This window comes from Coffea arabica, chromosome 6e (genome assembly GCF_036785885.1).
Source record: "Coffea arabica cultivar ET-39 chromosome 6e, Coffea Arabica ET-39 HiFi, whole genome shotgun sequence".
NCBI lineage: Eukaryota > Viridiplantae > Streptophyta > Magnoliopsida > Gentianales > Rubiaceae > Coffea > Coffea arabica.
Window position 1 is genome coordinate 3,649,835 of NC_092321.1, and position 26,667 is coordinate 3,676,501.

General features: G+C 37.2%; 5 protein-coding genes across 6 annotated transcripts; 1 reads left to right on the top strand and 4 right to left on the bottom strand.

Moving 5' to 3' along the window:
* Nucleotides 1-1,037: 1,037 nt before the first annotated feature.
* On the bottom strand, nt 1,038-3,346 carry LOC140009336 (protein RGF1 INDUCIBLE TRANSCRIPTION FACTOR 1-like). 2 transcript variants are annotated; one of them, XM_072054531.1, is made up of 4 exons: nt 3,116-3,346; nt 2,704-2,883; nt 2,299-2,514; nt 1,038-1,694 (listed from the first exon to the last, which is right to left on the bottom strand). In XM_072054531.1, the coding sequence occupies exons 1-4, from the start codon at nt 3,116-3,118 to the stop codon at nt 1,455-1,457; spliced, it is 639 nt and encodes a 212-aa protein (XP_071910632.1). In that variant the 5' UTR covers nt 3,119-3,346; the 3' UTR covers nt 1,038-1,454. The 2 variants fall into 2 exon arrangements, with proteins under 2 accessions (XP_071910632.1, XP_071910631.1); XM_072054530.1 differs by having other exon boundaries at nt 2,704-2,886; nt 3,116-3,345.
* A 5,758-nt stretch (nt 3,347-9,104) lies between these two features.
* On the top strand, nt 9,105-14,061 carry LOC140009338 (vacuolar protein-sorting-associated protein 37 homolog 1-like). Its single transcript, XM_072054533.1, has 7 exons — nt 9,105-9,330; nt 9,927-10,151; nt 11,523-11,610; nt 12,295-12,334; nt 12,437-12,483; nt 12,564-12,684; nt 13,680-14,061. The coding sequence occupies exons 1-7, from the start codon at nt 9,317-9,319 to the stop codon at nt 13,841-13,843; spliced, it is 699 nt and encodes a 232-aa protein (XP_071910634.1). The 5' UTR covers nt 9,105-9,316; the 3' UTR covers nt 13,844-14,061.
* Nucleotides 14,062-14,286: 225 nt separating this feature from the next.
* On the bottom strand, nt 14,287-16,962 carry LOC140009337 (uncharacterized). Its single transcript, XM_072054532.1, has 3 exons — nt 16,614-16,962; nt 15,701-16,031; nt 14,287-14,642 (listed from the first exon to the last, which is right to left on the bottom strand). The coding sequence occupies exons 1-3, from the start codon at nt 16,940-16,942 to the stop codon at nt 14,550-14,552; spliced, it is 753 nt and encodes a 250-aa protein (XP_071910633.1). The 5' UTR covers nt 16,943-16,962; the 3' UTR covers nt 14,287-14,549.
* Nucleotides 16,963-18,629: 1,667 nt separating this feature from the next.
* Nucleotides 18,630-19,907, bottom strand: LOC140009340 (pistil-specific extensin-like protein). The gene is made up of 2 exons (XM_072054537.1): nt 19,289-19,907; nt 18,630-19,095 (listed from the first exon to the last, which is right to left on the bottom strand). The coding sequence occupies exons 1-2, from the start codon at nt 19,458-19,460 to the stop codon at nt 18,716-18,718; spliced, it is 552 nt and encodes a 183-aa protein (XP_071910638.1). The 5' UTR covers nt 19,461-19,907; the 3' UTR covers nt 18,630-18,715.
* Nucleotides 19,908-20,018: 111 nt separating this feature from the next.
* On the bottom strand, nt 20,019-24,164 carry LOC140009339 (DEAD-box ATP-dependent RNA helicase 38-like). The gene is made up of 8 exons (XM_072054536.1): nt 23,752-24,164; nt 22,992-23,285; nt 22,450-22,677; nt 22,082-22,147; nt 21,554-21,970; nt 21,356-21,467; nt 20,763-20,848; nt 20,019-20,668 (listed from the first exon to the last, which is right to left on the bottom strand). The coding sequence occupies exons 1-8, from the start codon at nt 23,926-23,928 to the stop codon at nt 20,606-20,608; spliced, it is 1,443 nt and encodes a 480-aa protein (XP_071910637.1). The 5' UTR covers nt 23,929-24,164; the 3' UTR covers nt 20,019-20,605.
* Nucleotides 24,165-26,667: the final 2,503 nt, after the last annotated feature.

Consider the following 26,667-nt stretch of genomic DNA (forward strand, 5'->3'; position numbering starts at 1 on the left):
AATATCATAATCAGAAAATATTAGCTATGAAAGGATTAGTATAGTCTTTCAAGAACCCATTAATGCGCAAGGGAACCTGTTTGATAAACCAATTCAACATTTACATTTGATGAATTCAGATCTTAATGTATTTAGAGATTTGAATTAATTAATTAAATGACACTAAATTTCTTAATGTGATATATACTTATATATATCAAATTTAGTACCTAACAATTCAGTAACTTAACTTCAAATTTCATATTTCAAGTTTTAGATTTCAGTTTTATCGAATGCACAGTAAAAGTCTATTCTACCACTACCATGGAATTAGTCATAGACAATAAATTAAGCCAAAATGTCAACTTCAAATTGTTTTTGTTTAAGAAGAAAGGTATCTTCGGGAAGTTAGGACTTGGAATAGAATCAAAAAGACAAATGTGACCGAAGATACTGAGAGCGATTCCTATCTGCGGTTGTAGTTACAGATATATATACTCAAAAAACATGATTATCTATCTATCTAAATTCTGAAAAGTGGGCAACGATTAAGAGGTCACAATTTGTCTGGACACCAAGTAGGCAGCGTTAATGTTTATATCATAAAGACGTAATAAAGCAGATGATCTTTTTGGTTCGTTGTGCAACCGAGAAGAAATGGACTTTGGTCTAATAAACAAGCCATCGTCACATCATGGAGTGGGAGAAGGTATCCAGCCGCTCACCGTGTATGGCCTGTGAAATCATCACTCTTTGGGCAATTTACCTACTTGTTCGGCTCCACCTACATTAGGCAATTCTACAGCACACATTTCGCTCTCCACATTATTTTCATGTCAAAAATCCAAGTACGTGGGCCAAAAAAAAAAAAAAGAAAAGGGAAAGAGAAGAAAAAAGATGATTAAATCGGTACTAGATCAGAGCAGCATATCCTAAGTTATACAAACTAGGTAACAAGCAAAAGAAAAGTTGATTTGTCCGAGTGCACTTTGTATTAAACTAATAGATAAAGGGCACTGTATCTTTATGCAAACGGCCCATGTGAAAACTATAAAACGGACTCCACAAAGACTTGCTTTAATTTCTTAATTACATGTACACCTTGCTGCTTTCAACAATAATTCTGCATTATTGCCCTCCCCACGGGGGAATTTGTATGGTTTTGGGGCCCCCTTCAAAGCCAAAAGGGGAACTTACTAAGGCTTTTTGTACGTGGGCAGCCCCCATTTCCTCCTCCTCCAAAACAAATTACAAAAGGCCCTCCTCTATTCCTCCCCAAAGGAAAGAAGGAAAAGCGAGCTAGGTGCTGCAATTGTTTTGGGACAGCGACCCCCTAAATTGAGGTTTGTGAGCCATAATTTATGAGTTGTCTAAAGTACTGGACGTTTAATTTATAAGGCCCCCGGGTGGAGTGGGGGGGAATGTGGAGAGAAGGGGGAGGAGGGTGGTAACGTGATTAACTTAATAGTAATAACTTAGGAGCGGAAGGGCGCTCTATGGGGAATGCCTTTTCTTCTCCTTGCAGTTGAAGGAGGCGGAGGAGGCGTGGCCGGGCATATGTCATTTTGTGTGCCTTCACGCAATTCTCCTTCTTCTTTTGATGAAGACATTAACACTCCTCTTGACGATATCCCTTCACCTCTTCCCGTTGCCACTACCTCATTCTTTGCATCTAAGGTAAAGCTTGCATCGCCATTCCTCTTTATTCCTACAAGCTAAGTTAATTTTCAATACAGATAACAAAAAAAAAAAAATTTTAATTAATACCCACTTAATCAGAATAATTAAGTAAGAAATAAATTAACCCACATGGTCAAGCAAGTAAAATTTCTGACATTCGTATTCTGAGAATAAACTAATAACCAATGATGATGACATGCATATAAATTAAGTCTTTTTGTTTATATGAATAAAATGTCCTCCTCAAACGAACATTAAAATATATATATATATATATATATATACATACATGTAGCCATTGGTTGGTGATTTACATCTGTGAAAAGGATGGTCAGGGTTAAATTGTAGCCCTCGATCATGAATGATTGGCTGTGAGTTGTGACCCAAATGGTGGATGATCAACAGATAATGAGGACGATTATTGTTTGGTTACAATGAAGATGATGGAGATGGTTTGTGAAATGTGGGTCATGAGTACTCCTTCCTATCATGATGTGTGAAATGTGAATGACGGGAAAATGGCTTTGTTGCAAAAATCAAAAGGCAACAACGTGAAGCAAGAGATGATGATCATGATCAAGAAAAAAAGGTACGACTTGGGAGTTGAGAGCAAAAGTACTAGTTACTAGTACTACTAACCTTACATCCCAATGAACAGAATCGAAACGGGTCCAAAAGGCTCCTCCCGCAGATTTCGCAAATGTGGGATACTCCCTTGCCGGTTTTAGGCTGCGGCCTCTGATTCAGAAATAAAACCCTCGCGCTGTTTATCACGTATGTCTGTACCCCGCTTATATCCAATACCTTTTGAATCTCTGAAACTCTCACCACATCATGATACGACGACCTCCTTATCTGAAATCCCACGATCACCATTCACCGCCACCGCCCCCCCACCCACCACCAAAAGGTATTATTAAAAAGAGAAGAAGAAATGAACCAGAATCAATAATGTTACTCCAAAACAACTCACTGATAGATAGAGAAGAAGACGATGGCCAAAATCATATCCCGAATCAATCAATGTTGACAATGTGTACCAACCTGAATAACCTGATGGTCTTTGTGTTTGGAGGAGCGGCAGTAGAAGCAAAATGCGTCCTCATTGCAGTCCAGGCAATACATGTTGCATTCGCTCCTGGCGGCATCGCCGTGCGTGCGGCACACCGAGAAGAAGCCGGTGTTTAGCAGCGGTTCTAGCCAAGGAGGGACCAACATTGTGTCCTGCTGAGCAACCCCAAATTTTGCAACAAAAAAAAAAAAAAACATAACGTAAGGTGGAGGAGCCAAGGATAAAAGGAGGAGAAACCAAATAGTACTACTGTATACTCGAAGGGAGCACTGAATGCCGAGTAATAGTACTACAATACTACTTATAAAAAAAAAAAATAAATGAATAAATATTTATGCTCTTTCTCTCCAACGCAATTCGAGCATAGCCAAAAGACATTAATACCATTGTCGGAACTTCGGCTGTTCTTGGGTTGTTGGAGCAATGTGAATCCCTTTTTGGTAAACAACTGTGCTGGATTCTTGCTAATGATGATGGAGAATCCTTCCCGAGAAGAATTGACGGAGAAAATTGCAGAGAGAAGATGAGATGGGGGAAAGGAATGGGGTGGGGGCAAGAGGGGGCCTAACCTAAACAACCAGCAACTTAGAATTCAACAACAAAACACCACCTAGACTAGGTGGACATAAGCCAAATAAATAAACATCGTCAATCAGCGGTCGAGATGCTGCGTGGTGGCTGAGGATAAGTATCAGCCGTTGGATCCGGCTGCTGGGTTTGGCGCTTACGCTACTTTGGATCTTCTTTGCGTCTTTACGTAGGCACAATGGGTCGGCCACAAGGCTACGTCTGAGCTTAACATTTGCCGCCGGACGACGCCGTTTCTTTCACCACTCCCCGTCGCGACGTGGCGCCACCTAATTGGTTTTCCATTTGGGTCCCGCGCATACGTTTTCTTGTTGCTAATGACGTAGGAATTGACGACGGGATAATATTAGGACTATATTGCCCGAAACACCCTTCGCACTTGAATTATGTCAAAGCTGGCCCCCCTTGAGAGCGGTCACCATTCACCAAGGGCCAGGGGCAGTTCCTGTCAAAATTTTAGGCAGTACGTCATGTCCGAAGACATTTTCAATTTCATCTGCAATAATAAAGGCATTTAAAAGAAATTCCAATTGATTTTTTTTTTTGCAAAAAAAAATGCAGGAAGTTTATTAGTAGGACGTGAATAAGAAATTATTATAAAATCGCTACAAAACAAAAATCGGCGGAGTCCTGCCGGCATTTTTGCAGTCCTCGGTGGGTTACAGTGATGCAATTGGATGGGTAGAAGAATCCATTCCTCGCTATATCTAATATATACGTATATATATATATATGCAAAGATAATGCTCATTTTCGTTATTTCCTTTTCTTTGGGTAGCAGATTTTTTATTCTCTGTCTCTCTCTCTCTCTATAAATATATATATACATATATAAATATATTTTTTAAATTTTGGGTTTTGGTGAAGAGAGAGGGTTTGACTTAAATTCATATGAGGAAGTGAAGTAAACAACTTACATTATTATTGCCAACTTGTTTCCGCTTTCAATTCGTGAGTAATAAATTGGTAATTCCCATGCGTTTCAATTGATTCATATTTCTTCTGGATCTAACGTTTATTTCATTAATTGTCTATTCCGTGCATCTTTTAGAATGAATACATAGCAGCTTCATAAATGTTATGGAGTAACAAATGAGGTCTCCCATACACTTGAAAACAAACTCAACTCTCCACTCCAGCGATTTTGCTTCCTTCCTATGCCAAGCTTAATTTCCTAGCTAAGTCATAAATGGTTAGCAGTTATGTTAAATTGGCCGTAGAAAACTAGAGGCCAAATCAGGTGTACGTACATACCAATATTCCCAAAGTGAGAAGTTAGAGAATACATCTTCCAGCAATGCATTTCTAGAAATAAACGCTTCTCGATAGGACATAGAAATCGTGTTAAATTTTACCTACTTCCCCTATTGGATGTCTAAGTTTGAAGCAACTCGTAATTTTCAAGTCTTAACCGATCGAATAAATCTAATTCCCAGAAGAGTTTAAGAGTGAGGAACCCACCAAAAAAAAAGAACCCATGCCGATCAAGTTTTTACAAGAAGATACATGTACCATTGTGTTGGCATTTATGTGCCATATTCTGGCTGGCTGATTTATATGCCATAATAACTTAACTGCACTAGTTATTATTAGTAGCCAATATATATGCTTGTCTGTTCTGTGAAGGTCATTTCCCGTTATCGTCAGTGTAAGAAAAATTTACTCATCACATATATTTGATTTGAGTGTCCATTTCACCGTTCTTATTTTGGTTTAAACCTTTGTTTCATGCCATTTTGAACTATTACAGGTTTCGTTAAAGGTTCTCATTCCGTTGCTTTGGTTTCATTTTATATCTTTGTTCGACTTTTTTTCCTTCACCAAAAGGAAAACAATCTTTAAAAAAAATAAAATAAAATAAAGTAGCATAAGAAAAATATGCGTCTTTACAAAGCAAGTCATCGAATAGATATATTGTGAAAGAAAGCTTTACGAACCTATATCTAATACTCCGCTTAGCTCTGTAAAAGCACATACGTTTACTCAATTGCATTACCACGGCTTTCCGCTTAGAGTTCCCTGAAAAAGAGACGCTCCTCAATGGAAAAGTAGCTTTTTCGGGCTTTTGATTTGGAGTAATTTCTTCTTTAGTAAAATAGATTGACATATGATATACTAATATACAAGAGAAGTTTGTGGAGTGCAAGGCTCATCTCATCTAATTTTTCTTTTTCCCGGCATCCACTTTAATGTTCATACCTGTCTTAGTTTGTGGAGTTACAAGTTCTTGGCGTGGTTCTTCCAAAAGAACTTGTCTTGCCTCACCCAAGAAACATAAATTGGAGTGATTATGGAAAAAAATAAAAAACTCAAAGCATGCATAACTAGAAATTCAAACTAGGTCACTTATCTATGACATTAATTTGTGGCATCTAAGTAGTATACTTTATAAGTTTAAAACAAGTCCGGCCAATGTGTTCATGTGAGAAAAATCTATAAAACGAGTTAGCAATGCATCACGCAAATTTTAGTATTTATTCCCCTTATGATCTTAAGTAATTAGTAATTTTCAATTTTTTTTATCAGACGGTAATAACTTGTCTAATCTACTCCTACTCTAACCTACCCTGAGGGGGAGTGGTTCAATGTGACATAAAGGAACCGATGGGAACTGAATCACCATCGAACTAAACGGGTGTACTACGCATCCGTATAGATTTAGAAGAAGTAATATATAGATGCACATTGATTGGAGGTAAGGTTTCAATACTTAACCCCCCACCCACCAAGACTTAAAGTTTTTTATGGTAGGCAACAGGCCGTTGATTAATTAGTAATTTTCAATTAGTAACATAGATGCTGCGCATTGGTGTGTACCAGAAAATCCATTACCTAACCGCTGTGCTTCTTTTTTTTGTTGACAAAGCAAGTAATCGTTATTATGCTAAAATCGCAACTATATTTAGCAAATCTATCCACATAAATTTCGGTATGATATGCTGACATGGCAATTTAACTCGCTTTCTTAAGTCCTTGTAAGGCAGCAAGTGAACAGTTAAAATTGACGTTCTGCACAAAGAAAGGCATTAGATAAGAAAATATCGAACCACCAGCCCAAAATCCCTTGCCTCCCACCAAAATGCCACATTTAAGTGGTTTGCTTCAAAAAATCTAGGCGGGTGTATTGTGCATCCGTTCGGTCCGGTGGTGGTTCAGTCCCCTCCGGGTTATCTTTAGGCCTCCTTAGGTCCACCTCCTCCCCCTTAGTGTATAATAGATTAGGTTATACAACAGTTGTCGTCTCCGGGAAAAAAAAAAGAAGATAAGAAAATATCGAAACAGGGAATTACTCGTATGGGATTTTTTTATACGAATCTCTTGCAAATTCATAGTAGTAACTATTATCTCCTTTTTGTATTTAGTTACTTTTCGGATTTAGTTTAAACCTTAAAGAATTTAACACTTGGTGCTCCAACTAACCGGTGCCCATTGATTTGAAAATAAACTAGACAAACACATAGGGGTATACCCATTGAAAATGGAAATGAACTTTCCGTGATGGAAGGAGAGGAGAAAAAGGAAAAGAAAAGTTGGTATGGGTGACTGACGTGAAACATAGGGGAACCATGCCGTACGTCAAATACTTCCATGACTTTATTCAAAAACATCTGAAGAAGAAAAAGATATCTAAGGAATCATACAAATTTTTTTAGCTTAATGGTTGAAATTAGGAAATGCCTTGCTTGATGTGCTTGTTGTCGATCTAACAGACATATGGAGGCAAGAGCAACTAAAGAATAAAAGAAAAAGCAAGGCCCTCGTCACACTTTCCTCATCAAAAAAAAAAAAAAAAAAAAACAAGAAAAGGCCCTTCTAGTTTTCTTTTTAGTTTTAATCCTTTTCTGTTCTTACATTGTTCCAGCAATAGCAATAATGAATCCATTTTACCAAGAAAACCTCAGAACCACCAACAGCTAGGACCAGAAGATGAAACCATCGAGCTAAAAGTTGCAGTAACAAGACAGAAGGACAATCCTGTTATGGGCGTTGGAATCACTATAACAGGTGACAACCAAGAGTCGATGATAGGATGGGCATTAAGAGAGAGAAGCTCAGGTTCACAGATTGTGGATGAGGCACTAGCAATTAAAGCTAGCCATGAGCAAAGCTATCGCTCTGCAACAAAGGAATGTGCAATTTCAAGTGCAAAATAAGCAGCTTCTCAACCACAATAGAACACAGAAGTGACAAAAATAATGAAGTGGAAGATATTCTTCAATTAAGTAAGAGTATTGTTTCAAATATGCTCCTTTTGTTTAGTTAGAAGTGATAAAAATCATATAAACCCTAAAATTAATTAGCTCTCTTGCTTTAGGCATTACACTATACGAGGAAATCTTACTTCCTCAGTATCAAATACACTGACTGTACAGTTAACTCAAACCATTGTTCGTAATTGTACAACGCTTCTTGACGTCAATATAATCAAATATCATTTTTGACAAAAAAAAAAAAAACCAAGAAAAACAACGTAGAAATACACTTTACTAGACGCACAAGCAGCACTCTATTGTTGCACTAGTATTGTTCCATTCACGAAGAATAAAAAGCAAAAATGGAAATCCTAATTAATGCTATCTTACTGTGAAATAATTCTCATTATAAATTAAACCTCCCCCCCCCCCCCCCCCGGAACACAGAACACAACCCCACCAAAAAAAAAAAAAAAAAAGGCGGAGACATTAGCAGCCTGCAGAAAAGTGCCTTGGTAATTACAGCTGATTATATGCGGCAATTAGGATATACGCATAAACCTTTATGTAAGTTACAAGAGTGTTCAAGGCTGGCATGCAAGGGAACGTGGCTGATGAGTCATTTACAAAGTATCTTTAGCTGTAAGTACCACCCTGCATGCTATCATTAATGATTTATCTTTAATTATGCACAAACCTGTTTTTATGGAACGCTGGTACGTACTACAGCATTAAGCACTTGTAATAATTATTATTATGATCTTCAAAGCAGCCAGATTGCCTAATTACAACGATACGGGCCCTCTGTGTAATCCCAAATGGCACCTTCTCCCTCTCCTTGCCGCCATGCCTTAAACGAGCACCTTTTTAGTCTTTTCCTGTTTATCTGAGTGAAATTTAAGCAAACAACACCATTGACCACCACCAATATTATTGATTGATTAACATTCCAGGTGCCGGTCAATCCAGTTTTACATGAGGCTTCAGTTTCCGCACTCGATTTCTAATATTCTAATAGGTTTCCCACTTAGCCTTAAAGTAAGAAATAATAATATATTCCACACTTATTGCAAAAAATGCCTTCTCACTGTTCGTAGGATTCATGCTTCATTAGGACTGAACCAAAAAAAGTACTAGATGTTTTGCATAAAATGAGTTTTAAAGTAATTTTCGAAATTTTGAAATACTGAATTAATTTAAAAATAATAATGCATATTTTTGCTAATACTGGCTACAATCAAGACTTCTGATTTTAAAGAGAATTTAAGTTGACTTTCTTATCTTTTATATTCCAAAATATACAAAAAAAAAAAAGAAGATTAATTTCAATTTACTCGGAAAAAGAAATCTTAGAAACTATTCTACTATCGTACAAACACAAGTTTAACATTCTTTCCCAAAAAAAAAAAGAAAAGAAAGAGAAGTCCAACGTTGCCACAGCCTACACCCCTCGGCTACTTTTGATACTGGTGTCTGACAATAACTAGGGTCTACTTTTGGTTTTGGGCCGAGAGTCCCGCAACACGATCCATATCGTCCGGGTCGAACATAAGCGCCAATAACTAGCGTCTACTTTTGGTTTTGGGCCGAGAGTCCCAAAACCCGATCCAAATCGTCCTGGTCGAACGTGAGCGTGTTGCTTAAGACTTTTGAGATCAATTTTCCAGGCAGTTGCCGGTAAACGATAGACGTCTGACGAGAGACGAGAGGACGCGTAAATGTCCTGAAAATTGTAACGGAGAAACGAAAGCTTCCGTTCTCCGTCTAAAATCCGGAAGCTGATTCTATCGCGATCGGGGATAAGATGTTTAAGTTCTGGTAACTTCTTGTTTTCACGATACAACTTCTTCTTCTTCTTCTTCTTCTTCTGTGCTTAGCTTGTTCTAGGGTTTGATAATCTTCCTGTTTGAAAAAATTATTATCAAGTCAATCAATAGCAGACGAGATTTTGTTTATTTCGAAGATTCTTGTATACCTTGTGAATTTATTTATTGTGATCTTACGAAATTTCTGTGCAATTCGATGGTCTTTAGATGTTGATGCTTTACATTTCATTTGGATAAAATAATAGTTAGTACATTCTATCAATAGGCATTAGCTGATTCGATGGTAAGGGTTTTCAGTTCATTGATATATTCGGGGATCAAACAGTTATTGTATACGATTTGTGGTCGAGTGATCCGTTTTGGGAACTTGCTTTGAAACAGGTTTTTGTTTGTTTTTTTAAAAAATAATTGTACTGCTTGCGTCAAGTCATTAGCCCAAAATTTTGTACTCTTTTGTTCGCTGTTTATACGCTTTTATTTTTGTCTAGCCCCTTCAGATTCCATGCAATTTGAATTCTAGCATTTGGTCTAATTTGAAGAACCTCACGTAGTCGATACTGGGACAACTGCAAATTAATTTATATACAGGAATTCTCCGGACCAACAAGCTCAACCACGGCCCCAGGAAATTTCTACTGGTTCATGGGGTCCACCATCTGTAGTTAGTTCACCTAGTTCTTCTCGTCCTGGAACACCAAGTGTTAGTTCTTCTGGCAGCTTCAGTATTCAAAGGCCAGCAGATCGATCACAATCTTCAGCGCATGTTTCTCCATCAGAGGCTGCTGGCATTATTGCTCATTTAAAAGATAAAAGGTTGATATGTCTTTTTGTTCACCAAACCGGTCATTTATCTGTTTTATTCTCCATGCTCTATCATAATGATGATTTGTTTCAGCAGTTCTGTTTTTTGCTTTGAAAATTTCACTTTTTTGCATGATCCATTTTCAAAAATTTTTAATCTTGCGATTGTTCTATCATGGATGGTCTTTTTTCCACTTGCTCATCTCACTCTGTTTGGAAGCTTAGTAGGCCTGATGGATTAAATGCTGAGCCACATGAGTTTCACTTTTGTCCATACATTACTTGTTGTTTTTATACTCTTAGCATAATTTCACTGCTTGATTTGCTTAACTGAGTCTCTGGAATTTTAAAGGGTAGACAGTCTACTTTTAGACCATCATGATTTGACTCTTTAGCAGTCTGATTATATAATCAGGAAAATGAACAAAAATTAAAGAGAATGCATTTGGTGCTTACTTAGAGATTAGTTTCTTGGTTCTCTATTTGACATACTGATGTTGGTATTTTATAAATACAAAGTGATGATGTAGCAGATAATTTTTGCCTATTATACATAAATGCTGAATATTAAAAAATTTCTTGCAAGAAGAAGGTTCCATCCAATGAAAAGTCAGGCTTAGGCAATCAAGCAAATCGGTGCCTTTATTACTGAATAGGGAAAACTAATACTTCCACCATCTTGATATTCTTGTTGCTTTGGGATATGCGTGTTTTTTATAAACAGTGAGATGCTTTTGTAAACTTAAGCTCATCTTACCTTCGCTGTGCTTACATTTATAACTCTGGACAAGTGTTTGGCACCAGATGCTGTTATTTAAAATTTCAAAACTACATAACTCATTTTGGGGCCAAAGAAAGCTTCCATTACAGTGAGTAATCTCTTAAGGAGTAAAGCGTGGTATATTACAAGCAACTTGATACATGCACTGATATGAGAATTAAAACAAAGTTGGTAGGCCTGCAATGAAGGTTAGAAGCTGAAATATAAATCTTTTTTCCATATATGGAAAGTGATACAAAAATTGGGGGTATACAATGGAAATTAGGATACTGTAAATGGGTCAGAGGGTTTTTTTTTCCCCCCTCTTAGAAGCAATTTTCGGTTGTCAATATGACTGACATTTTAACCTTTCAAGAAACCAAGAAAGATTAATGTGGTGTATCTCCGTTTGAGGGAACAAAATCTGGTTTTTGAGATGCTAAACAATCAGGGCTTCATGTTTCCTTATTTTTTTTTCAATTTGTTTTCTCTTCTATACTTTCTGACTGTCATGTGTCTCTACCACAAAATGTTTTTAGGGTTGATGAGCTGTGGAATTATATCTTTGACATGGCATAAATTTTTTGCTTGTGGATATCATGGTTTTTTTTTTTTTTTTACAGTGTTGACGAGTTGCGGAAGCTTCTTTCTGACAAGGATGCTTATCACAATTTTTTACTTTCTCTGGAACCTGTAAAAACTCAAAACAAAGTAAGTAGCAAAATTTATGTGTATTCCACCATCTCTTCCTGCTTTATTTGGATAACAGTTATCTACTATTTATAATTATTTCATCAAGATATACTAAAAGGAGATTTGCCCCTGTAAAAAATTCCTGAAATTGAGTTGCTTATGTAGATTGGAAAAATAGTACATTGAATTGGTTGGAATTTCAAAACTTTAGTCTGTGTAGGGATGGTCTTCTAGACAGCCTTTTTCTTTTCATACAAAACTTTCCTTATTAGCTAGCTAATTTCTTCTGAAATAATGTGGCTAATTGTCTAAAAAATGGTTGCTTATTTGTTTATTCTTTACCATTGTTCATGACTTCAACATTGTGTTTCTTTTATATGCATGCCACTCAATGAGGAGAATATGTTCTCATGCTTCTCATTCCTCTACATAATGAGGAAGAGTGTCTTAACTCTTGTTTGGTTGTCTTTTTTCCCCTTTCCTTCTCTTCACCATTTATCCTTCTTCTGCATGCCTTTTCACGTAGTAAAATATCTAGTTGATAGTGAATCGTCATGTACAGTGGGATCTGATGAGAACTTTAGTTTAGAATTTTGTGTTCCTTAATTTAGTCTATGCCATTTTATATATTCTTTTTTGTTGATCCTTATTGGCATTGTCATTTGCTTCTAATGCTTGCTCCATCTCCTGTTAATTAACCAGGTCAGGGATGAACTTCGGAATGAAACCTTGCAACTTGCTAGTGAGTCATTTGTATTTTCAATTTCCGGTTATAAAGATAATTCTGTTGTTATCATTTGCTCAAGGTTGAATTGTATACAAGATGACTTAAAATTTAATGCAGGTGCGAATTTGGATAAGGAGCCTCGCATAATGGAGCTTAGGAATCAGGTAATATTGCTTTAATTGAATGGCTTAAACTTTAAATTAGGACTTGCCTTTGTTCTTATTACTTGTTTTATGGGGTGCAGTGCAGAATTATTCGCACTACTGAATTGGCTGCTGCTCAAGAAAAGTTGCATGAGCTAGACAGGAAAAAGGAAGAGACCCTAAAGTTTTATGCTCCGGTATCCCTCCTTCGTCAGCTTCAAGGTATGTAACAATGTGAAGTTTCTTTTAATTGTTATTATTATGTTGATAAAGATAACTTATTCTTTTGGTCATTACTCTTCCAAGCTTTAAGATCAAGTCAAACTTCTTAAAGAATTTTTGAAATCTGGCTTTTCTTCATATTTAATATTGTAAAAATGATAAGAAAGGAGTTGAAAAACGATAAGAAAGGAGTTGAAAGTTGCTGCCAACTGGTAGTGCACATCTTCTTAATCAAAGTTGCACTAAATTACCTCACCACAACTGCATTTGATATTTCTGCAAGCACATTGAAAACTCTCACCTGAATCATATTTTCTTGACTCTATGTTCTATTTCTCTTGCGGAGAACCACATTATAGGCCAACTTTTTGTTTTTGGTGCTTATAACATGAGATTCCCCCGGGATATTGCATAGTTTTGGACCATTTACTTGGGTGTGTGTGTTGGTGAATTGCCAACGGCAGGGTCTTCATACTTAGCTGTGGGACTGGTTGGTAAATTATGTGGTTTAAGGTTGCGAGAGCTTCTTTGCTAATTTGATTGGAGTTGAAGAAGTGATTTTTCTTTGTGTTACTTTTTTCTGAAAGTGAATGTATGTTTTTGCAATTCTCAACCGATAAATCAAGCTTTGAGAGTCTAGTTGTTTAGTTCTATGTAGTTAGGGAGTACCCTTGTGTGTAAACATCATTGGTTATCATCAATAAAAAGCCTATTTTTTGTGCCACCGCTGCCTCCCTCCCCCCCCCCCCCCCACCAACCAAAAAGAAAATCAAGGTCGGAGAGTGCGCAAGAATTTTTTTCTAGCACTGGAGTATGTTGGGGACGATATATGACATTAGCCTAAATATCTGAAATTTTAGCGTCTGTCAGTGGTTATTTTGAATTATCAGATATATATTTGGAGTTAAAAGTTTGAGGGAAACCAATTTGTCACATGGAGTCAGTTATCCAAAGAAGAGTTCTTCAGGCTCAACCGAATGTTTTATTCGTTGCAGAGGCCATGAGTACAGCTGAGGAAGAATCTGAAGCCCTCCACAGACAGCTTCTTGATCGAGAAATTGATCTTGGTTCTTTCATACAAAAGTACAAGAAATTGCGCTGCACATATCATAGACGAGCTCTCACCCATCTTGCTGCCAAGACATCTTTAAATGGCTAGACGCTTTGTAACATACTGTATATGTGAATACTCTATAATCATTTATTTTTCTTTTACAGTTGCAATATTTTAAAGGGGTGTGTTGTTGGGAACGCTACTGGTCTGTAATTTCCTGCTGCTACGCTCAGGCCTTGCGCCCTTTTGTTTTCACAGCGTTGTTTAGTTGGTAATTTTAACACGTATCTAGCCGTACCATTAACAATTTCTTTCATCTAAAATTCTTTCGGTCCGGTTGTGTAGTCTGTCCTTTGAAGATGCACTTTGACAGCAGAGTCACGTTGACGATCAGCCAACAGACTAACAAATGCCTGGGGTTTTGCTTTCTCCGAGTGAACACTGGCTATAGCTTGGAAAGGCAAAACAATCTCTTGGAACATCCAGCTCTCATCTCAGTTTCTGTGAGTTCGATAGGTTAAAAAAAATGCAAATAGAAATTGGACGAATTATGGAAGCAATAATGCGTTAGATGGTATGATTCACTAATTAAAAAAAAAACACACACACGCGGATCCTTCTTTCGAAGAGAAAATTTTTTGTCATATGAGCGTATTGTCGCAACCATCCATACCTCCAACCCCGTAAATCACTAATCTGCCCTTAGCGGCGGTGAAAAGGAGGACATAAGGAACTAAGGAAGGAAGAAATAGTACAAGGAAAACGATGAAAGAGAGAACAAACACCAATCAATACAGCTGTAAGAAGCCACCTATACTGTTTCTGTCAGGCGATCTAGTTCTTTCTCCCACTTCAGTCCAAACATCTGACGGCCAAATGGAACAATGAGATTGTACCGAAAAACCTGCAAGCATTACAAGTTCCAGTGAGCTCATGCAAGAAACAAAGTAATGCTGGGCGTCTAAGCTCCATTGAAGATGGAGCAATTCTTGACAACTCAAAAAGGTCTAATTCTCATCTTTTCTCTGCAAGGAAGAGAGAAACTTTAATAGACATGAGATCCATATAAGGTGACTTATTGAACACCAGCGAAAGCTGCATGCTTTTGGGGCTGTGTGCGTTAGGTTAAATTACATATATATATATATATATGCTGTTCTACAGTATGAACACAGGCCGATGATTGCAAATCCAACTTGCAAAAGCATTGCTGTCACCCATCAATGAAAATAAAAAATAAAAATACGTAAACATGAAAGCAAAAGTAATACTCCAAGCTAACAAATTCCTGTCATTTACTTATTAATTTTCCTTCTTATGGTATGTCGCCTATGACTAAGCCTTCACGAAACATGACTACATCCCACTTATACCACAACTTCAAAATTGCTATTCCCTAAGCTCTCCTAAAGAACCTGCTTTTTGCAATGTAAACAATAAGAATTCATAATGTTTAAACTTCAGAGCAAGTATCCTGTTTACCACTCCCGTATGCTCTACCACGTGTTTGTAAGTAATCTCAACTTTTGAAACGATATTTCTTCAATAGATATTTTCAGACCCCAAGTGAAGTTTGGCCAAAGAACATCAGATATGAGTGGAATTATAACTGTCGCATGATCATCTCATACTGTCAAAACCATAACTATGAATTTCACATTCTGTATATGCAAAATATATATACTTCCAAAAGACATAGTGACAACTTCAGCAGTTAAATCTCCAAACGAGACACTTTGATTATTTCGTCATCTGCTGTTGAAAATAGTCCGACAGAACATGGTAGAAGTTTCACTAAATTTTTTATGCCTTAACATAATGAAATGGACCGCTAATGAGAGACATAGAGACGCAAGTTCTCAACTCTGCTCAAGTATATGATAAGAAAAAGATGAATAGAGAGATAAATTTACCAAAACACAAGTTCCATATGCATACACTTAACATTTACTGACCACTCACCTTGTCATTTATGTCCTGTAATTGCAGCTTTAGAGCCTCTGAGCCTTCGGTCCATTTGTCATCATCTTGACCGCCTTTAAATGACCAGGCTTTTCTAAGCGCTGCACGCCATTCTGCAATTCTATTCCTGACCTCTTTGTTTAACTCGACCCACTCAGGGGCACATCCATTTTTTGATAGAATCCGGTACAAAGTATCTTCAGCTGGATCTGCATGGGGATTAACACTAAGGTCCAAAGGCTTTCCCTTCCCAGGCAAGTTCTCAAACTGGCCTTCCTCCATAGAATGCCATATCCGTTGCTCCACGACGTTGATAATGTCAGTTTCGGACCTGTCCAATTGCAGTAACATCGAAAGGTTCTCATACACAGGTTATGTCATGCAACAAAGAGTTTATTCTCATACAACACAAGTTAGTCATCCTTGAAAAGAGTTTAAACGCATGACGGCAGAGCCACTTGTTCAAATACAACAGTAATCTTTAACTCGTACAGTTTTTTACTACACTTGAAATAACACTCTTCAAGTCAACACGGTAACAAATTCACATTTTGCAGAGCTTAATTACCGCACATATAATTAGCAAAAGCAACGGCCTATTCTACTTTACCTATATAACTCTAAATTGCAGAACAACCGCAACATATCAAAAGCTAAGTGAGTATACAACTTTGATTAATGATATGAAACGAACTCTCGAGGACTAGCAAATGATATTCCAAATGTACCTCTCAGATTTTTTTTTCATTCTAAAAGCCAAAAGTTTAAGTTCCAAAAATATTTACGCGAATCTCACTTAACTTTTTCAATTATTCACAAAATAATTCATGTATAAGACATATAGAAAGAAAGGAAAAAAGGAAAAACAGTAACAAAATCATGGAGTTCGTTTCATTTTGCGAGATGTCGGTACCTGACGTTGTTACGTTGGCCACGGAGCTCAGGAGGGAGTTTACGGTCGTTAACAGCGTCAATTACGGAGGAAAGACGGTCTGTTACCTTCCCCTTAGGTTTCTGCGAGGTTTGGGAAGAGGAAGATGATGAAGAGAAAGCGCGCAACTGCCTTGGCTTCGAGACGCCATGGTCGACAAAGGCCAAAAAAGACGACGAGGCTCGGACGGAAGCCGCTGAATTCCGCAATAATGATGACGTTGACGACGAGGACGCTGACGCTGAGGTGAGAGCAGGAGCGATCGCCCACGCCCACGCCCTCGCCCTCCCCCTCCCCAAACGAGTCGCCATGGCACAGACAAGCGAGCGGCGTTGGGATTGGGCTTTTCTAGCCTTTTGGGCCCTTAATTAGGGCCTCTGAGGCTAATGACTTGTTAGGTCTACGTGGATGATTGTGGAACGCTAATGTGAAGGATGTACAAGCTCACTTGCCATGCATACCAACCAATTGGACCTCTTGGAGGCCGAGTTGAGTTGCGGCCCGTTGCCCGGCCCACGTAACTAAAGTTGCCTTTTTTTTTTTCTGTTTGAAGCAAACTTTCTTTTGTTATGACTTCTTTTTTTAAAAAAATAAATAAATAAATAAACTTCACTCTTTTCAGTTGGGACATGAATCTTTTAAGCCTTCTGTCTTCCTTTTTCTTTTGGATTTCCTTTTGAGCGAACCCATTAACCAGATGTAAAATAAGACGTTGACAAATTGCCAATGTCTAATATCCCCATTTCTACTTTCCATGCAATTAACTTTCATCCTTAAAAAGTATGTCAATGCTACTGGTTCGGTTGATTTTGAGGTAAGAAACCTTTTCTTTTATCACCATTATGACACAAGTATTTTGTGCTAATTGACGAGATGATTTTGGGACGGATGAGCCGAGTCAACAGCACGAACTCACCTGTCAAGATCTAGAACTGTCCGGATCTTATACTCCGATGCTAAAATCAGTTACGGTGGAAAGTTACAAGAAAAACCAAAAACAAATTTTAGCAGATATAATTCCTACTAATTTTTCCAGCACTTTGTCATATGCTATAGCTAACTACTGCCTCTTAGAGTCTCGTTTTGACGAAATGTGATTGATACAAAAATGGAGCCGAAACTATCAAATTACCCTGAGCATACAATACAATTAGAGCTGTTAAACGAACCGAGCTGTTCGGTAGCTCGGTTCGTTTCGGCTCGTTCGTGTTCGTGAAAGGCTCGTTCGAAATTTTAAACGAATCGAGTTCGAACGAATTTTTTTGTTCGATTAATAATCGAGCGAACACGAGCATGTTCGCGAGTTTTAACGAACATTCGCGAACATGCTAAACGAACGTTCGCAAACACGAACAATTTCGCGAGTTTTAACGAACGTTCGCGAACACGAATAATTTCGCGAGTTTTAACGAACGTTCGCGAACATAGACATAATTATCATTTAACAAATTTTAGGGTTAATTTTATGGCTTGACTTTTATATTTAGAGGGCAAATTTCTTTGTTTTATTTGTTGTTTTTATGTTAATGTTAGTTATATAGTTAATGAATAATAGAATTTAGTCACTTAGTGCTTTAATTATTTTTTAGAATGATTAATAATTTGCATGGCATATTTAAGGCATAAAATAATTTGGATTCGAGCATTTCGAACATGTTCGCGAACGGCTCGTTTATGTTAAACGAGTCGAACTCGAACTCGAACTCGAACACGAATTTTACTTAACGAACCGAACACGAACACAGGTTTGGAGTTCGAAAATTAACGAACGAACACGAACGTTGTTCGAACTGCTTAACGAACAGAGCTCAAACATGAGATACTCGGTTCGATTCGGTTCGTTTACAGCTCTAAATACAATAGACTCACCTGAGTTCCAAAGGAGGAGCAATTAATAAATTTAATTAAATTCACATATTGGAAACCATCATATTAACCGGACAGGAATCCACGCATGGTCCTCAAGAAGACCATTTAAAAAGAAAAAAAAGAAGAAGATGAGGAAAATATTTTTGTAATAGAGATACCAAGCAACAAAAACAAATTAGTAACATTTAAATTTAACTGAAAAGGCGACATTATCATCATATCCACGCATTGCTGTCTTTTGCATCTTCATCTGATGACCCATCATCACCATTGTTCGTAGCAGTAGCATCAGGCTCATCGCACATTGGGGTGGTGTAATAGAAGGGTCCAAGCACGTATTTGATAACGTCCCGATACACGACGGTTGGTCGGTGGAGCTTCACGCCCGTCTTTCCGCCGGCAAAGTCCGTGGCAACGTTGCACACTGGGTCTGGGGAGGAGACTAGCCTTAAAAAGCAATTTTCGGCGTTGACCGCCTTCCCGTTGATGTACTTGTTAATGATCATATCAAAGTCTCCAGCCTCATCTGTCAGATCACTTCCATAGTACATCACCCTGCTTCTATCGTCCAGGCAAGTTACGGATACCTTGCAACCTGCATTTGGGCATCACGTACTCAGCCATCAACTCCAAAACTTGGAAATGATGAAGTGAATCAAAAGAATCGACCAATGCTGTTAATTGCTGCCACGTTGATAATAATTAATGATCACATTTTTATTTTTATTTTTTTTAATGTAGTAGTAGTATGTATACAACCCTAACAACATAGATGGGGTAAACTTTACCTTGCAAGGGCTTGGCACCATCGATCCATTGCTTCCATCCCTCGGTGCAGTCTTGGCATAACACTTTGCCACCGACATGAATGGCCTCCTTTCCTTCCTTCCAATCATCCATAGCTCCGACGGAACCCGTTAGCAGCAAAGCTGAAATTATCAACACAACAAATTTATCCATGATCTCCTCCTTTTTCTCCCTCCGAGATTCAAAGCCTCCGACTAATCTTGATTTGTATTCGATATTGTTGTTTTCATTTGACCTAATGTCTTTTATAAGCAAGTCCACTTGCTCACAAAGGTTGGTAGGATTGAGTGGAAGCGCACTACCCCTATCACTATGACGTGCAAACCATAAAGTCCGTTTTGTTTACATTCCCTTCTCTTTCTTCCTTTCTTTCTTTGGATATCGCATCCTGTTAGGCGTCATCATAAACTAGATGACTCTTTAGTCTAATTGAACTATTCTGTTGTCTATCAACCATCTAACCTTTAATTTGTCTGTGTATCATCCTCTTTCATTATGCAAGACGCTTTTACTTCTACAAAAGAAGTGCACCATTCGTCCAAAAAACTTGTAAGAATAACAAGTCTCATAAAAGGTAAACTGCTTTTCTGTGGCTGGGTTGGTCTTAATTACTTTTCTGACAATAGTCCTACTCACGGTTAAAACTTTTTTTTTTTTTTTAAACAATAGTCCTACATAAGAAGTACACACATACCATCCGTAGCTAATCAATTAATCGAAAAACAATGTACATCTTTGTATTATGACCGAAAAACAAGCGAGCTATATGTCAATCAGAAGTATACAAAAGATCTTTTATTACACAGCAGATGAGATCTATTGGTTGTTTTCCATTTTTCATTTTCTTTTTAATCCTTTTGCAATAATATTGGAGCTGTTGCAAGACAACCTTATTATACACGGAATTCCATACCGTACACTTCAGCAGCTGCAACCTCCTCCATATTTCCTCGTCATTAAATTACATGAGCCTAAACAGCTATGGACAAAAGCCCAGAATCAGAAATTGGAAATCCGAATCTTATACTACGTCTTTATCGCAACCACTTGACCAGCATCGTAAATCACCACCAGCACAACTCACTTTTAATATCGAGTACCATAAATACTTCATTTCTGTTCTCGGTACAAAATTGGAAAGGTCGGACTTCTTCTGTCATTCTTCCAAATTTAGATCAGAAGACTCGAAACTACCATAATTCTCACCCCTTTCTGCCGCGTGATGTCCGGCTTTAGGAACAAAAAAACAGAGCCACTTGAGAAGTTGGAAATCAATTGACTGAGAGCGTAGCATGCCATCAGAACAGCCCCGCTTTTTTAAGTGCATCCTCGAAGTCTTCATCACTGTTCCACGATCCCACCTGCAGATGTTGGAAGGACAATTATAAGTTGACGACAAAGTTGTTTCACAAGCATAAAACTTCAGGCGGACTAGAAAGGCAACAAAAATACTACCTCAGCTACTTGGCAGTTAAAGTAACTCTCAATCTTTTCCATCACCCTCCTGTCTCTATCACCGCAAAGTAAGTTAAACACAGCACCTGTAGACGTACAAGAAGGTCAAAGTTAACTGCAGCTTCCTGGTAAACTTATAGTCAATTTGCCTCCGAACAGAAAACAAAAGCAAGTTGCTTACATTGTCACAAGATAAGTAACCTAAAAATATGTTTTAGGTAAATTTTATATGCCCACACTGACAACATTCATAATGAAATACACACAAGGAAATCAAAAGCTGGCCAACCGCACATGACTACCCCCCAATGAATCATCTAACATCTTCAGGAATCAAAGTAAACAAGACAGAAGATTCATGGCTTAATATGTCTCTCTTTTTTTCATTATCCCATTTGCAGATGGCCAGACAGTTTGACAATTAATGAAAAAGCATGAACCTGTGCATTATGCTATGTGATCAATTACTTTAACATACACATTCAACAAGATAGAAACTAGCTACTTTTCCAGGTAAAATATCATGAAATTACATTGAGAAGCGAGAATTGAGAACAAACAATGGAGCACAAGATTAGATCCATGAAATTTACCTTTGCGGCCAAAACGGCCTGCTCTACCAACCCGATGAAGGTACACCTCGTAATCTGGCTCTGACAAATTGTTAAATCTGACCGGGAGTTCATAATTGACTACCAAGTTAACCTGTCAAGAAATCTCTGACTAAGATTTACAGCGGGAAACAAACAAAACAACATACAATGATGAAAAAGCAATGCAATCAAAAGCACCTGTGACTGGTCAAAACCCCGAGCAAGTACATCAGTTGATATTAGAATTTGTGTCAGTCCTTCTTTAAACTCTTTGATTATCTTGTCACGGTCTTCTTGCTTTAAAGCACCTTGAATAGTTGTAACCTCGTAGCCAAATTTAACTAAACTCTGATGCAGTGCACTTGCACTGTTGCGTGTTCGAACAAATATGATTGTCTGACCCACTTTTTCTCCTAGTTCAAGGATTTTATCCTTAACAACCATGACTTTTGCAAGCTCATCTGGACACTGGACCTTGTACTGCTTCACAGACTCCAGCGATAGTTCTTCCTTTTTCACAAACATTTGATTATAATCTCTGTTAAAGATGTCCTTGTTTATTTTATCCACAAAAGCCCTGACTGCATCATCAAATGTGGCAGAAAACAGAAGAACCTGCAACAAAATTTACAAGCAACCAACCCAAGTGTCAAAATATACTTCAAATATGAACAAGATGTAAAATTGAACACAACAGTACACGCACATAAGCAGATAACTGCAGACCTGGCAATCAGGGCTGCTCTGAACTATTGCTCTCATAATTTTTACAGAGTCATCCTTAAACCCGCTCTGCAAAGATTTAGTCAAGTATCAAGACCAAATGAACACTCGTTAGTAACATAATCTAGAAACAATGAAAGACAGTATGCAGTTATTTTGCCTCATTGCTAGTAAGATCATATCATATTAATAAATGCCTCCTCTGTTTCACCCCTACCCTTCCAACCAAAAAGAAATAATGAATTAAAAATAATCAACAAGCGCATATTGAGCTCTTTGACTGCAAAATTAATCATTATCCATCACATAATATACCTAAATCATAAGAAGGTGGGGGGGAGGCATAAGCAAGATAGACAAAAATAATTTACCTCAGCTAACATGTGGTCTGCCTCATCAAACACAAGAATCTTCATGAAACTCATGCTCAGTTTCCTTGCTGTTATCCACTTACTTATTGTACCAGGTGTTCCAATCACCACATGTGCTGTAACAGGAGGTCTCTTTGAGATTGGTACGAAGCTGGCACTATCTGCTGGGATAGCTAATTCTGATGTTATCCCTGTGAATTTCCCCATCTTCAACAATACTTCCATATTCTGATCATTTTATCAACCACTCCCAATAGTTAAAATTTTATCTACATTTTTCCATTCATATGCACTTTAAAACAAACATAAAATTAGAGAAACTTATCTATATAGGCAATTTTCTGTTAAGAGATTAGTTTGCAACACATAATGGCTAAAGTGAAAAGAATAACACTTGAAATTTTATTGAAAATCAAGAAATATCATTAAGTGTTTAAGTTTCCAAAAGTGTAAAACTCTTAACTCCCCCAACAACAGTGTAAATCTTTCATGAAACTCTCAAGAACGATTCCACAAGACTATCATCCACAAATATACTCAACCTGAATGGCTAGTTCGCGAGTGGGGCAGATGCAGAGAGCCTGAGGAGCCGAGAGCTTTGGGTCCATACGGCTCAACATACCAAGAACAAAGCAAGTGGTCTTTCCCGAACCATTGTGGGCTTGAGCGATCAAATTCTTGAATGGTGGAGTCAGAATCATCGGCAAGCTGATTGCTTGGATCTTGCTAGGTCTCTCAAATTTCATTTCTACGTATAAACCCTTCAAAAGTTCGGAAGACAAATTCAAGTCCTCAAACTTCTTTGCTGATGCGTATGGAGTGTCCCCCGATGTGACCTGAACCATTGTAACCAAATCGCAACTTAGCTACATTCAAACAGAACTCCCAAAATTCAATAGACGATGTTAAAAGTCTATATTTAGAGATTCACATACATCCTAATGAATATAACTAGGCAAACAGAGTGACAAAATTAAAATTGGTTTTCAGAGATATGATGCTTGTATCTACACACAGTAACTATTAGTGAAAAAGTAGCAGACAATCCTAAAAATCAACATGTCCATGAAAATTAACATTGAATGGGCAGCATGCACCAAAAGGTTGAAAAGAAACACAAAGCCCAAAGCAATTGCTCAAAATTTGTCCAAAGCAATTGCTCAAAATTTGAAAAACGTAGTACACAAAAGTAACCAAAAATCGATTATTAATACGTCTTGTTCGTATATATAAATTCAAATTAAAAACCCTAGAAGAACATAATATTCTAGAATTAGATCTATGGGCCCGAAATGTTCATACAGCTTCGATGGACGAGTCGTCCGGATCTGTAAGGTCGTTTTTAACTTTCTTGGACTCATCGATCGCTAATGCATCAATTTCAACTTCCTCGGAGGTTCCTGCAGCTTCTTTGTCAGCTTCGTCGGCCCACCGTCCAATGATTTTGGACTCCGGAATTGTTTCGCTGCTATCCGCCATTGAGAAGAGCAAAAAGATTTGAAGGAAGGAAAAGAATCGAAGCAATCGTATATAAAAGGAGGATTCAAGAAGGAAAAAGGTTTATGGGGAAGGTTTTCGAATATATAGGCCCCGACAGTAGCTTAAAAAATACGCCGGAATTGGGGATGGTAAACACGGATCACGCCTCTCTCTAATTGCGGCCTTGACCCTAATAATTCAGCCAAGAACAAAGGAGAAAAAGATGTCTAAACCTCAAACAAAAAAATACATACACTACTAATTGCAATCTAGCCCCTTGGTTCCATCATTTTTTTATTTTATAATTATATCTCAAAATTAATCTTAACAATTTCTTGTGATAAATGTATGTGGGAATCTCATTCTGGTCAACAACACTGTACTAGAAACAGCCCATACAAATAAGGGGTTTCTTTTTCTTTTTCTTTTATTGATGATTAAATTTGTGTTTCAAGGGGGGAAAGAAAAGATAAACGCCTTCGGACAGCAAAAGCAGAAGCAGATTTAAATGTACTTTTTTCTTTATATAAAATTAAGCAGGTGTTTGGTCGATTTTTGGAAATTGGCAAGGACTATTGTTCCTTCCATGTATTTGTTTGGGAGTGGAATAAAATAATTAAATTGAAACTCGTGATAAAAGTGAAGATTGCTGAGAGATTAGATTTTACACTTTCGTTCTCGTTAATTAAATGCAGTAGTGCTTTACCGATAATAATTACTGGTAACATGACAATTTATGTTGGTTATCTTTTTCTTGTAGCAATGTAGTTAATCAAAATTTATATAATTAAAGTGAAAATATCAATAGAAAACTATTCTACGATTAAGTTGATGCCTATTAAATTGCGGATTTATTATTTTTAGTGTATGTTCATCCTGTCATTAATACAAATTCTTATGATGTAAGTCAAATCGTATTGGATAGTTTCCAATAAATTCGTAAATGAAACTTACTTTTTATTAATAAAAAAAAACAAGTTTGAGATATCAACGATTATACAACTTTTGTAACAGATTATAATCTATTAGAATCAATTTGTAAAATTTTGTAATATTAGTTATGTAAAATTTAGTATTGCTACCTATAATATAAAAACTAAAAGACACTTCTTATATATTTGTGGGAAACGAGGATTTTTTTTTTCTGAATGTTGTGAAGATACATTTTTTTTTTTTTTTTGTTTGGAATAACAGGCCTGGGCTAGTGGTGGTTACTCATTTATTTATTTTTTATTTTTTTATGACTTGAACCTGTACCTGTTACAAATGTAATATCTTACCAATTGTTATAATTATGAAAATTTCAAAATAGATAGCTGTACCAAATTCTATATATATATATATATATATATATATAGAGAGAGAGAGAGAGAATGGGCCAAACCTTGATCCTTTAACAACCATGATCGCATCTGATAACCTTATGTATCCCTCATAAACAGACGAGGAGAAGACAACTAAGCAATTACAAATACATGACTAGACTACTGACTACTGTTAAGCAATTACATAAAGTAAAACCTTTTTTGTTTTTTTTTTTGGTAATGCATTTGCAAGATTGGAGAAATAGGAAAACATACCAAATGGACACGGTAACAAATTTGCAATTGAAGCCCCCGGGGCTAGAGCCGGTGGTAGTACCCCAATTGGGGGAGTGCCTCCGCGAAGGTTCGAATCTCGGATAAAGCGGTCGGTGAAAAAGCTGGACAATCTCTTCCGACCCACAGAGGATTAGTTAGATCATTAGGTATTACCAGTCCGAAAATCCAGATACCTCTGTGTTGCCAAAAAAAAAAAAAAATTTTGCAATTGAAACATACTAACATTTCTTTACTAGCGCATATTGTTTTTCTCAAATATTCTCCAGAACCAAAAAGACTAGGAAGGTATCTGCACTTCTTTTTCGCCCCATGGAACTGTTAAAAGACATGCCCGTATTTAGGATGGCTGAAGATTAAAAATTCGTGAACAAATTACTGTTTATTCGCAGTCATGCATTAACCGAATATAGCTCAATTAATACATGGGCTAGAGAAGACAGAAGTTATATATAGGCTAATTCATTTCCTTTTCGGTAAGATCATATCACCTTCATATAAATTCTGAGTAGAGCCTAATTGGATCACTAAACCCACACCTTTTGATTTCACATCCAATAATTTGTGTCCGCAGTTGATATACATGACCAAATGCACATGATGCATAGCAAATTTTATGTTGAAGTTGTTTTGAGACTGTTCTCAATCATTGATATGTTGTAATTATTCTTGCCAAAACGTGGTCAAAGCGACGTAGTATCATTTTATGGGTTATTCATGAGAAATTAAAGAAGGAAAGAGGAAAAAAGACAAATCGTTCTTATAGTTTATTCGTGAAATTTGTCGGCAGGACCTCTCACGCTCAACGTTCGCCCCTCTGGATATGCATTTCTAGCTTTGCTTCTTCAAGTTGCACAACCGATGAAGTTCTGGTCTGATATCTACACGAATTTCCTTCCTTGTATGCGAGTGCAATCAAACATCTACTCTAGCTCACTCAACCATACGAAGTTTAGGCCTTGTTTGGATTGCATTTATCTGAATTTTTTTCAAAAAAAATACTGTAACAATTTAATATATATGAGATAAAAAAATGATTAAAAATATATTCACGAAAAATGTAATAATTTTCCTTTGAAAATTTGCTGCCCAAACAAGGCTTTAGCTGTCGACTATTGCCTCATCAATTATCATGCATAAT